At 42.5% G+C, this 13763-nt stretch overlaps 1 protein-coding gene across 1 annotated transcript; it reads left to right on the forward strand.

Annotated features, from left to right (window-relative positions):
- The first annotated feature begins 4905 nt into the window (after window positions 1-4905).
- LOC115179432 (ATP synthase subunit beta, mitochondrial) lies at window positions 4906-13130 on the forward strand. The gene is made up of 9 exons (XM_029740946.1): window positions 4906-5060; window positions 5932-6105; window positions 6338-6512; window positions 6697-6818; window positions 6903-7087; window positions 9758-10039; window positions 10172-10384; window positions 10737-10938; window positions 12703-13130. Exons 1-9 carry the CDS (start codon window positions 4958-4960, stop codon window positions 12798-12800), a joined length of 1554 nt encoding a protein of 517 aa, XP_029596806.1. The 5' UTR covers window positions 4906-4957; the 3' UTR covers window positions 12801-13130.
- Window positions 13131-13763: the final 633 nt, after the last annotated feature.

The raw sequence follows: 13763 nt of genomic DNA on the forward strand, positions 1-13763 counted from the left end.
TGACACTTATTATATGGTGCTGATCAGCCCAAAATGATCTCTGCTCAGTTCAATTCAAGCATCAAGCAACTATAATGTTTCACGGTTTGGTTAATTTCAAGTTGAATTCATGCTTGATGACAAGGTCATCAAGCATGACGTCTTTTCCCAGTGGGATGTACATATCGTGTGGTGCATGTACACCTGTACAGTAAATTGAAAAGGGGTTTGGCAAGGACATCAATTCACCTTTTCCTGATAACTGATGACATGATTTTGACATTAAGTCGAGCAGCCAGGTGGTTAATCTAAAGCTTCTCTGTACATTCTCAACACACACTTAATGCAATTCACAATGTGCTTGCACTCTGTACAAAGTTGGCGTTCTCTTTGATTTCCTAGCAGGTTAGGACTTAGTGTAGGGATGTCCCAAGAATCCTGGATAGCACTAACCAATCCAGAACGTGTCTGTGAAAGGTCAAAGGTCTCCTGTAGATCGTCTTCCATCAAAGTTGTCATGTCACGGACTGTCATGAATCGCAGTACAAGCTGCTCTCATTATGATGAATGACCGAGTTGTCGGCTGAAACCGCCACGAACATTGATGTGAAGAAGAGCATGAAACAGCCAGTGAAGGATTTCCAGAGAGGTGTGGCAAACATATGAAAACATAAATTGTGGTTGACAGGGAAAGTTGGATGTTGTAGCATCCAATCTAGTCCAATGTCTGTCTTCTGATCCTATACGTACTCATGAAACTTAGTATGACTGCTTATTTCAATAACACTTTCAGGTATACTGAAAATGATTTATAAAGGGTTACAAATGGTTAATTATCAGTTTATAGATACCAGATATGCCAAATACCAGATAGATAGCTGCATAGAAAGCACAAGGCCACTGAAAATAATTTACGCTGAGTGTACAAAACATTATGAACACCTGCTCTTTCAATGACATAGACTGGTGAATCCAGATGAAAGTTATGATCCCTTATTGATGTCACCTGTTAAATCCACTTCAATCAGTGTAGATGAAGTTGAGGAGACAGTTTAAATAAGTATTTTTAAGCCTTGTGACAGTTGAGACATGGATTGTGTATGTATGCCACTCAGAGTGTGAAAGGGCAAGACAAAAGATTGAAGTGCCTTTGAACGAGGTATGGTAGTAGGTAACAGGCGCACCGGTTTGTTTCAAGAACTGGAACTCTGCTGGGTTTTTCACGCTCAACAGTTTCACGTCTATATTAAGAATGGTCCACCACCCAAAGGACAAACAGCCAATTTTGTGACAACTGTGGGAAACATTGGCGTCAAATTGGGCCAGCATCCCTGTGGAACGTTTTCGTCTTCTTGTAGAGTCCCCATGCCCCGACGAACTGAGGTATAGAGTGTGTATGTCTTTCTTAACCAGACAAAACCATCTTAAGAATGTTGAAAAGCCCTGACTCATCTGTGTAGACAAAGCCTGAGGAGACAGGGGCATGGAAATCATTACCACAGTACTTCAGTAATGTTCATCCATTTTCGTATTTAAGGACAGAAAAATGTTTATTTTGGAAGTTGGTGTGACAACCTTGTCATGTAAAAGGCTTAAAAGAGGAACTGAGAAATAAATTGTAATAAAAGTACTAATTTTAAAAATGCAGACTTACAAAGTAAACACACGTGGCTGGTGTCTAAAACCAATGGCTCTTCCACACAGTCAGGAAACACCTTTTCAAGAAAACACAGGCCCGATTAAACATTGCAGGCTCCTGTGCCGATTAGCCACTCCCACAAATTAGGCAATACAATGAGCAATGCAATTTAATAGGAAATGTTTGGAGATGATAGAAAGTGCAGGTTATGGATTAAATGAATTATGAATCGATACAGAAAATAAATAACATTGCATCACAATAATCAACAGTTTAAAAATGTCAATAAACAATTTAAATCTATATATTAAAAAATAGTAATGTAGTCCATAGTGAAGGCTCTCCTTCACAGTTGGCATGTAGCCTTCTTCACTTTCCATAACAGAGGATATTCCAGCTATTCCATACTGGAATTATAACACTGAGTGGTAGCGTTCACGATCCCACTTAATTCCACATTGCAACAATAAAGAGAGGACTTTAAATTATTTTTTTAAATGTCAATCAATCAATGAAATGTATTTATAAAGCCCTTTTTACATCAGCCGATGTCACAAAGTGCTATACAGAAACCCAGCCTAAAACCCCAAACAGCAAGCAATGCAGAGAAGCACGGTGGCTTGGAAAAACTCCCTAGAATGGCAGGAACCTAGGAAGTAACCTAGAGAGGAACCAGGCTCTGAGGGGTGGCCAGTCCTTTTCTGGCTGTACCGGGTGGCGATTATAACAGTACATGGCCAAGATGTTCAAACGTTCATAGACGACCAGCAGGGTCAAGTGATAATAATCACAGTGGTCGTAGAGGGTGCAACAGGTCAGCACCTTCATTTGACTAGGCAAGTCAGCAAAAAACAAATTCTTATTTACAATGATGGCCTACTGGGGAACAGTGGGTTAAGTGCCTTGTTCAGGGGCAAAACGACAGATTTTTACCTTGTCAGCTCAGGGATTCAATCCAGCAACCTTTCGGTTACTGGCCCAAAGCTCTAACCACTAGGCTACCTGCCAAGGATGAGGGTGGAGAGGAAGCACCAACATTTCTAGTGCAGCCCCACACTCTAGTGGAAAGACAGTGTACGTGCTGAAATTGAGCTTGTGCACAGTGCACATACTGTTCTAAACACAGTCTGGGGTGTGGAGCTGTGTATGTGTGTGTTGCTGTGTTTTGGGAAAATGAATATTCACTTGCTGCATTATGCAGACTCAAATCAAATCAAACTTTATTTGTCAAATGCGCCCGAATACAACATGTGTAGACCTTACCGTGAAATGCTTACTTACAAGCCCTTAACCAACAGTGCAGTTCAAGAAAGAGTTAAGAAAATATTCACCAAATAAACTAAAGTAAAAAATAATAAAAAGTAACACAATAAAATAATTTGGACATGTACAGTCGTGGCCAAAAGTTTTGAGAATGACACAAATATAATTTTTCACAATGTTTGCTGCCTCAGTTTGTATGATGGCAATTTGCATATACTCCAGAATGCTATGAAGAGTGATCAGATGAATTGCAATTAATTTGAAAGTCCCTCTTTGCCATGCAAATGAACTGAATCCCCCCAAAACATGTCCACTGCATTTCAGCCCTGCCACAAAAGGACCAGCTGACAACATGTCAGTGATTCTCTCGTTAACACAGGTGTGAGTGTTGACGAGGACAAGGCTGGAGATCACTCTGTCATGCTGATTGGGTTCAAATAACAGACCAGAAGCTTCAAAAGGAGGGTGGTGCCGTCATCATTGCTTTGCACAAAAAGGGCTTCACAGGCAAGGATATTGCTGCCAGTAAAACTGCACCTAAATCAAACATTTATCAGATAATCAAGAACTTCAAGGAGAGTGGTTCAGTTGTTGTGAAGAAGGCTTCAGGGCGCCCAAGAAAGTCCAGCAAGCGCCAGGACTGTCTCCTAAAGTTGATTCCGCTGCGGGATCGGGGCACCACCAGTACGGAGTTTGCTCAGGAATGGCAGCAGGCAGGTGTGAGTGCATCTGCACGCACAGTGAGGCGAAGACTTTTGTAGGATGGCCTGGTGTCAAGAAGGGCAGCAAAGAAGCCACTTCTCTCCAGGAAAAACATCAGGGACAGACTGATGTTCTGCAAAAGGTACAGGGATTGGCCTGCCGGCCTGGGGTAAAGTTATTTTCTCTGATGAATCCCCTTTCCTATTGTTTGGGGCATCCGGAAAAAAGCTTGTCCGGAGAAGACAAGGTGAGCGCTACCATCAGTCCTGTGTCATGCCAACAGTAAAGCATCCTGATACCATTCATGTGTGGGGTTGCTTCTCAGCCAATTTTGCCTAAGAACACAGCCATAAATAAAGAATGGTACCAACACATCCTCTGAGAGCAACTTCTCCCAACCATCCAGGAACAGTTTGGTGACGAACAATGCCTTTTCCAGCATGATGGAGCTCCTTGCCATAAGGCAAAAGTGATAACTAAGTGGCTCGAGGAACAAAACTCCCCAGACCTTAATCCCATTGAGAACTTGTGGTCAATCCTCAAGAGGCGGGTGGACAAACAAAAACACACAAATTCTGACAAACGCCAAGCGTTGATTATGCAAGAATGGGCTGCCATCAGTCAGGATGTGGCCCAGAAGTTAATTGACAGCATGCCGGGGTGGATTGCAGAGGTCTTGAAAAAGAAGGATCAACACTGCAAATATTGACTCTTTGCATCAACTTCATGTAATTGTCAATAAAAGACTTTGACACTTATGAAATGCTCGTAATTATACTTCAGTATTCCATAGTAACATCTGACAAAAATATCTAAAGACACTGAAGCAGCAAACTTTGTGAAAATGTATATTTGTGTCATTCTCAAAACTTTTGGCCACGACTGTAGGTAGGGGTGAAGTGACTGTGCACAGACAATAAACAGCAAGTAGCAGCAGTGGACAAAACAAATGGAGGGAGGGGGGGTCAATGTAAATAGTCCGGTGGCCATTTGATTAATTGTTCAGCAGTCTTATGGCTTGGGGGTAGAAGATGTTAAGGAGCATTTTGGTCCTATGCTTGGCGCTCCGGTACCGCTGTGTGGTAGCAGAGAAAACAGTCTATTACAATTGTTAGAACACTGTGCATGATTATTCTTGCTGCATTGACATGATAAATCATTTGTAACGTCTGAAAGACAATCACTATGTATTGTATAGTAGGCTTGTAGCTTAGGACAGTCATATCAATGCAATACTAATCAGCTGGACGGATGTCACGAAGTGCGCCTGCTCAGTTTGTCCCTGACGTTGCGCGCACGCTCAGTTCAGCTCACATTCATTCATTATAAAGGCGCAAGTCGTTTCGTCTCTTTCCACCTTCAGCCATTTTGACAATGTTAGGAGCTGTAGGACGCTGCTGCACCGGGGCACTCCAGGCACTTAAGCCTGGGGTCCAGCCCCTGAAGGCCCTTGTAGGATCGCCATCTGTCCTTGGACGTAAGTTTTGCAAGCACATTTAATTTTGCAGGGGTAGCAAATTCATTGGAAAAAACGCAGTTCGGAGCGGACCTGGTATTAGGCTAACTGCTAGTTAGCCTAAAGCAACAAGTTGGCTTCCTTCAGTGTAGCAGGCCTCACACTTTTTTTGTATCTATAATTTCGTCTACTGATCAAATATTGAGCGTGAAACATATGTAATGTATTCCATTTAATTGCTATAGTCCTATGTGACTCAAGTACATATAGCTGCGTGGCATGATTTTTGTGCAAATAGAAATGACCTTAGTATGTCATGACATGAGGTTTGGAGGTTCGCGCTAGCGAGTACGTACTGTGGCTGGCTAACTGGCATTGAATGACTGTCATTGAAACTAACTAGACAAATCGCGTGTAACGAGTATAAATTAATTTCTAAATGTTTTGCTATAACTAGGTATCAATTTTCCAATTTCATTTCGTCATACGTTGTCTGGCTAACGTGGCTAGCATGCTATCCATCTGTCACCTAGCTAACGTTAACTGATTAGGCCAAGTTGGAAATGTACAACTGTCACCTTAGCTTAACGTTACTTGGTTCCCTAGACATTTGTCGTTTTCTATGGATTTGGTAGCTAGCTGACGTTTAGTTGATGGCTGAGCTGTAATTATCCTACACAACATGGCCGAAAATACTTGACATTGAGTCTGGTTCTTTGCTCTTGCGCACGTAGCTAGCAACACAGGTGATATTATTACATGTATTTCTCTGCATTTTGTAAACTAGCTTGACAATGGTCAGCAGACATCACTGCGTGTTATTGATAGTTCATTCACTGCAAGGTCATGTGGTTCTGGGTCAATGCATGCTTACATTGGTTTACTTTTACAGGCAGAGACTACTCTGCACCTGCTGCTGCTGCCGCCTTCGCCCATGGCAGGATCGTAGCGGTCATCGGTGCCGTCGTCGACGTCCAGTTCGATGAGGGCCTCCCACCCATCCTCAATGCCCTGGAAGTTGCTGGGCGTGAGTCCAGGCTAGTCCTGGAGGTGGCACAGCATCTTGGTAAGTCATTTAGCCTGCGTTTAGGGACAGCCTAATTTGTAGCTTATTCCTGGTGTTTTTGGTCTTTTGAGCAATCAGATTGGCTCTTTTGCTTATAATTGGGTAAAATATCGTAATTGTGTAACTACAGCCATCGTTTGCAGTGGCATTGTACCAACATCGCATAATCAGTAATGTCCAGCTCAGATTTGATTTGAATTGCACTTCAATAAGCTGTTATGTCGACTTTCAGGTGAGAACACTGTGCGTACCATTGCCATGGATGGTACTGAAGGTCTTGTCCGTGGACAGAAGGTTGTGGACACTGGCGATCCCATCAGAATCCCAGTGGGTCCCGAGACCCTAGGCAGAATCATGAATGTCATTGGAGAGCCCATTGATGAGAGGGGGCCGATCTCCACCAAGCAGTAAGCACTGTCTATCAGCTGATTCATAATCGTTTTAGAAATGGCAATCACAACATTTGGGTATATTTCCCCAAAAAATGTAATGCATGATTCAAAGAATCATATCGAGTCTATCTGAATGATAAGCAATTGGAAATTGCTTGTTCAATTCAACTATTCTCATCTTTAATATTTGTATTTTTAGGACTGCCGCCATCCACGCTGAGGCCCCAGAGTTCACTGACATGAGTGTGGAGCAGGAGATCCTGGTAACTGGCATCAAGGTGGTAGATTTGCTGGCTCCCTATGCCAAGGGAGGCAAAATCGGTATGTGGGAGAACTGACATTCTTTCACATTCTGCAATTATTTAGCTAATGTTTAATGAAAGCAAATTGTGTCCTTTTCCATAGGTCTGTTCGGTGGTGCTGGTGTGGGCAAGACTGTGTTGATCATGGAGCTGATTAACAATGTGGCCAAGGCCCATGGTGGTTACTCTGTGTTTGCCGGAGTGGGAGAGCGTACCCGCGAGGGAAATGACTTGTACCACGAGATGATTGAGTCGGGTGTCATCAACCTGAAGGATGACACCTCCAAGGTGAACAACTGGCCACATTTGACAGTCATAAGCAGGTGCCTCTATTTAACCCTTAAGATTAAGTTTAAAAAAAACAACCTTAAGGTCAACTCCCGCATGGGAATCTAATTAGCATAAAAATATCCCCATAATCTGTCCGTTTAAGCTAGAGATCTGTTTTTTTTGCATTAGATATATCAATCCGCCTATGTAATGCAACTGCAGTGAAAGGTGCAAAGCTAGAGTGGTGTTTGTCAGACCATGAGCCATCCTGAAAATGGGTCTTCTCACAATTGTCTGACTGGTTTGGCCTAAACTATTATGACCCCTCTACAGAAAGATGAGGCTCTAATGAACATGATGGTTTTGCTCTATGCCCCCCCCACACACACAAGCGTCTTGGAACTTGTCTGAAGTTGGTACAGCAGATCTGATGTCTGTAGCGTCTTAACAGTTTGGGCTACGCACTAGTATGAGCCCTCTAAGGGTGAGACTAAAACACGTACATGTTTTGCTCTAGGGCGCCCACAGGCCTCAACTCATCTAAAAGTCCTCTGATACCAGTCAAATACGTGTGTATATGGCGACAGTCCCAAACTAAACAATCAGTTTTTCAATGCGTTTGTATAATCTAATAGCAATAAGGCCAACATTTTTCCTCTCTAGGGGAGGTGGGACGAAATTGTCCCACACTATTCAACAGCCAGTGACAAATCAGAGCGCCAAATTTAAAACCACAAAATGTCATAATTCAAAGTTCTCAAACATAGGACTATTTTACACCATTTTATAGATACACTTCTCCTGAATCGAACCACGTCGTCCGATTTCCAGAAGGCTTTACAGCGAAAGCAAAACATTAGATTATGTTAGGAGAGAACATGGACACAAATAATCACACAACCATTTTCCAAGCAAGCATATATGTCACATAAACCCAAACCACAGCTAAATGCAGCACTAACCTTTGATCATCAGATGACACTCCTAGGACATTGTTATACAATACATGCATGTTTTGTTCAATCAAGTTCATATTTATATCAAAAAACAGCTTTTTACATTAGCATGTGATGTTCAGAACTAGCATACCCACCGAAAACTTCCGGTGAATTTACTAAATTACTCACGATAAACTTTGACAGAATACATAACAATTACTTTAAGAATTATAGATACAGAACTCCTTTATGCAATCGCTATGTCCGATTTTAAAATAGCTTTTCGGCGAAAGCACATTTTGCAATATTCTAAGTACATAGCTCTGCCATCACGGCTAGCTAATTTGACACCCACCAAGTTTGGGACAACCTAAACTCAGAATTACTATTAGAAAAATTGGATTACCTTTGCTCATCTTTGTCAGAATGCACTCCCAGAACTTCTACTTCAACAAGTGTTTTGGTTCCAAATAATCCATAGTTATATCCAAATACCGCCGTTTTGTTAATGTGTTCAGGTAACTATTCAAACGGTGACGCGCAAGTGCATTTCGTGACAAAAAACATTCTAAATATTCCATTACCGTACTTCGAAGCATGTCAAACGCTGTTTAAAGTACATTTTTATGCTACTTTTCTCGTAAAATAGTGATAATATTCCAACCGGGCAATGTTGTATTCATTCAAAGGCTGAAAGAAAAAAATGGTGAAGTCTCGTGAATGCTCATCTCAGTCTCACTGTCCCCAGGCTGACCACTCACAAACAGAGCTGCTGTACTTTGCCCAGAGACAGCAGACACCCCATTCCACTTTCTGGCGGTTTTAGAGCCAATGGAAGCCTTAGAAAGTGTCACGTTACAGCACAGATGCTGTATTTTCGATAGAGATGCAACAGAAGGACAACAAATTGTCAGACAGGGCACTTCCTGTGTGGAATCTTCTCAGGTTTTGGCCTGCCATATGAGTTCTGTTATGCTCACAGACACCATTCAAACAGTTTTAGAAACTGTTGTGTTTTCTATCCAAATCTACTAATTATATGCATATTCTAGTTTCTGGGCAGGAGTAGTAACCAGATTAAATCGGTACGTTTTTTTATTCGGCCGTGAAAATACTGCCCCCTATACCACAACAGGTTATTTTTTTTTATACTTCAAGAAGTGTTACAATTCAAAATCAAAGAGCAAAATGGTCTGTGGCATGACCATAAAACAATTCCATATAGCTTAGCAGTACCTGGCTTGGAGTCTTATGCAGACTGATGGTATTAAAGTTGTCAGTCACAGGAAAGAGACAACCCACTGTTAAAATGTCAAAACTGAACGTGCAATATGCAGAAATCGCTCTGCTTCCTGGCTGTAAAAATTCGAGTAGTCCGTCTTTCAGTTTGACAAAATAGCATAGAGAATCATGTTACCATCTCAACTGCTATGAAATATATTTTCCATAACAAACATTTTTAGCTGTTTGACGCTGGTGTACAAAAGATGCAGAAACTTAACGGGAAGCATAGAAATGGAGCACATAGAACATATCTACTGCTTCTTGGACTTGCTTTCAATGAAAATGACTGGTCTGTAACTCACATTTCTGAATTGTCACCCAAAAAGTTACTTTGTAGCATATCACCAGTCTGGAAAGTTGCCCTCATTACCCACTTGACTTGATGTTCACGTCAGCCTTTCCCCTTTAGTTTCTATTATGGTTTGACTGAGACGTTTTCTAATTGTGCCCTCCTCCACACCCCTAGGTGGCGCTGGTGTACGGACAAATGAACGAGCCCCCAGGCGCCCGTGCCCGTGTGGCTCTGACTGGTCTGACCGTGGCAGAGTATTTCCGTGACCAGGAGGGTCAGGATGTGCTGCTCTTCATCGATAACATCTTCCGCTTCACCCAGGCTGGCTCCGAGGTGTCTGCCCTGCTGGGTCGAATCCCCTCCGCTGTGGGTTACCAGCCCACCCTGGCCACTGACATGGGTACCATGCAGGAGAGAATCACCACCACCAAGAAGGGTTCCATCACCTCTGTGCAGGTAAGCTGGAGTTCAAGCTGCATAGGCTTGTTGGAGGACCACACTAACATGGCAGTCTGTAGCACCCAATAGTCTGACATGGCTTCAAGACTGAAACGCTACCTGTGAATGTAACAACCTGTTTTCTCTAAGGCCATCTATGTGCCGGCTGATGATTTGACTGATCCCGCCCCTGCCACCACCTTCGCTCACTTGGACGCCACCACTGTGCTGTCCCGTGCCATCGCTGAGCTGGGTATCTACCCTGCTGTGGATCCCCTGGATTCCACCTCCCGTATCATGGACCCCAACATTGTCGGCGCTGAGCACTATGATGTTGCTCGTGGCGTGCAGAAGATCCTCCAGGTTAGTGTCTTTAAGCCCCCCTAGTGTATCAGTCACCCCGCCCTTTGAGTTTATTTTTAGGCACAGTGCACATTAATCAATGTTTTGGTCAGTGCTGGATTTAGCCACCTGGCAAATTTTCAACTGCACACCCTGGGCAGGTTATGTAACCATTTCCATGACAGTGAGCACATGCAGAGCAACAGGACAATCATCACGTGGCATGCAGACAGCCCAATAACAATAGTGTAAAATGCTTAAACAACTGTTACACACTTCACAAGCTAGACATGGAAAGCGGCACTACACAGCTTCTAATGATGGATGACTGACCTTGCCCCCTAACATTATGCCTACAACTCTCTCCTCTCAGGACTACAAGTCCCTGCAGGATATCATTGCCATCCTGGGTATGGATGAGTTGTCTGAGGAGGACAAGCTGATTGTCTCTCGCGCCCGCAAGATCCAGCGTTTCCTGTCCCAGCCCTTCCAGGTGGCGGAGGTATTCACCGGTCATGCTGGCAAGCTGGTGCCACTCAAGGAGACCATCAGTGGCTTCCAGAGCATTCTAAATGGTACGTAGTACTTGTGATTAGGTTTAAAGGTGGACTATATGATGTAAATGTGTGAAGTAAGCAGCTTAGTGGGTCAATTTCTGCAACTACTAAGAGTGTTGAAGCACGAGGTTAAACTTGTCTGTTTTGGTGTCGTGGCTCCCACGTAACCATCTAATCCATGCGCATAGTCTTGCATCTCGCTCATTGCAATATCTGCAGTTCTGCCCGTGGCAACACTTCGGTCCGTCTACCTTTAACCTGTCTGGGGTATGTGGGACGATTTCGTCCCACCTACGTAACAGCTACTGGAATTCCAGTGGCGCGATTTTTGAATCGTTAGAAATACTATAACTTCAATTTCTCAAACATATGACTATTTCACAGCTATTTAAAGACAAGAATCTCGTTAATCTAACCCCACTGTCCGATTTCAAAAAGGCTTTACAACGAAAGCAAAACATTAGATTATGTCAGCAGAGTGCCCAGCCAGAAAAAATCTGACACCCATTTTTCAAGCTAGCATATCATGTCACATAAACCCAAACCACAGCTAAATGCAGCACTAACCTTTGATGATCTTCATCAGATGACACACCTAGGACATTGTGTTATACAATACATGCATGTCTGTTCAATCAAGTTCATATTTATATCAAAAACCAGCTTTTTACATTAGCATGTGACGTTCAGAAAAAGCATAACCACCGCAAACTTCCGTTGAATTTACTAACAGTTTGCTAAATTACTCACGATAAACGTTCACAAAAAGCATAACAATTATTTTAAGAATTATAGATACATTACCCCTCTATGCACTCGATATGTCCGATTTTAAAATAGCTTTTCGGGTGAAGCACATTTTGCAATAATCTAAGTACATAGCCCGGCATTACAGGGCTAGCTATTTAGAGACCCACCCAGGTCAGCCTCCACCAAAATCAAATTTCCTATAAGAAAAATGTTCTTACCTTGCTTGTTCTTCATCAGAATACACTGCCAGGACTTCTACTTCAATAACAAATGTTGGTTTGGTCCCAAATAATCCATCGTTATATCCAAACAGCGACGTTTTGTTCGTGAGTTCTAGAATGCTTTTTCACGGTCCCGCGCATGGCGCATTGGCTTGTCAAAAATGTCTAAATATTCCATTACCGTACTTCGAAGCATGTCAACCGCTGTTTAAAACCAATTTTTATGCCATTTATGTCGTAGAGAAGTGATAATATTCCGACCGGGAGTATGCATTGAGCCTAAACAGCCGAATAAAATTTATCCTCAGAAGCGACTCATGCACGCGCATCATTGAAAGGTCCTCCGAGCAGCCACTTACAAAAGGCGATAATATGTTTCAGCCTGAGGCTCCCTCGTAAACCTTCAGGTATTTCCCGGGCTCTGAGAGCCTATCGGAGCCCTGGGAATTGTCACGTTACAGCTAAGATCCTTACTTTTCAATAAAAAGAGGTAAGACGCACGACTCCTTGTCAGACAGGGTACTTCCTGCTTGAAACCTTGTCAGGTTTTTGCCTGCCATAGGAGTTCTGTTATACTCACAGACACCATTCAAACAGTTTTAGAAAATTCAGAGTGTTTTCTATCCAAACCTGAACAATAATATGCATATTCTAGCTTCTGAGTTGGTGTAGGAGGCAGTTAAAAATGGGAACATATTTTTCCAAAATTCTCAATACTGCCCCCTAGCCCAGACAGGTTAAACTGATGAATTTCCTTGGTGTAGTCGGTGTGACATTCTGATTAGAGCGTATGGTCCTTCTTTCCCTCCAGGTGAGTACGATGCCCTGCCCGAGCAGGCTTTCTACATGGTCGGACCCATCGAGGAGGTGGTTGAGAAGGCTGCACAGATGGCCAAGGATCTCGCATAAGTTCATCTTTAACTGTGAGGGAGGTGGGAGAGACAAAGAAATGGAGGGTTGTGTAGAAGGAGCACTTGATTTATAATGTCACATGCAACAATTCCCTGTCATCCTGTAAAGTTATATTTAATCTTTCCAGTGAAAGAACATGGAATAAAGATGTGTTTTTGGTTTGGTCTCTACTGTATATTTTGTGGCATTTTTAAATGTAATGTTGCAATGCTATTCCTGTCTGGGAGCTGTCAGACTGGATGTTAAATGTCATCCTACATCACTGATCCACTAGATGGCATTCAAAGGCTTTGATGAGTGACTAAATAAAACAGCTGTTAAAGTTGAGGGAAGTTTGTCATTCCTTGTGCGGTGATGTATTTCTAAGATGCTTTAGATCAGAATGTGATGCATTTTATAAGACCTACCTACAGTAATTGTAAAATGCTTCAGTATAGCTTGTTGGCTTACTGCTGAGATGTGAATCAGACATGTTCATGTTATAAAGGTGCAATATGCAGAAAGCGTTCTGTCATTACCTGCTTGCTAATAGTTTGCATAATTTCATTTGTGCCAAGCAGTGTAGAGAATCATTGTACAATCTTAACTGCTGTAACACCACCTTCAATAACTGAAAAGTATTGTTTGATGCTGGTGTATAGACTCAAATGAAACACGAATGGGGGAGTACTGCTTTTTAGACTTGCTTTCACATTGCAGCTTTAAGATGTAAATGTATTCAAAAGGACCCAACAAACTAGATGGCACTAACATGCACACCAGATTCCTACCACAGCTGCCAGTACCTCTGATACTAGACTTTACTTGCTGCAGATACATTTTGACTGACTGGAGGGGGGGGTTAAAGTTTGAACTCAGTAGCCCTGCTGAGCAGAGAATTGGTCAAGTGGACATGTTGGTACCAGTCAGGTTTGGACACCAAGGGTTTTTATTTATACTTTTTTTGTCATTGTAGAATAA

Source organism: Salmo trutta, chromosome 39 (genome assembly GCF_901001165.1).
Source record: "Salmo trutta chromosome 39, fSalTru1.1, whole genome shotgun sequence".
Taxonomy (NCBI): Eukaryota; Metazoa; Chordata; class Actinopteri; order Salmoniformes; family Salmonidae; genus Salmo; species Salmo trutta.

What these genes read in the sequence shown, in the direction of transcription:
- LOC115179432 (XM_029740946.1), top strand. Translation starts at nt 4,958, where the DNA reads ATGTTAGGAGCTGTAGGACGCTGCTGCACCGGGGCACTCCAGGCACTT. An exon ending in ATCGCCATCTGTCCTTGGAC is followed by an intron (nt 5,061 to 5,931) that starts GTAAGTTTTGCA and finishes TTACTTTTACAG; the next exon opens with GCAGAGACTACTCTGCACCT. An exon ending in GGAGGTGGCACAGCATCTTG is followed by an intron (nt 6,106 to 6,337) that starts GTAAGTCATTTA and finishes GTCGACTTTCAG; the next exon opens with GTGAGAACACTGTGCGTACC.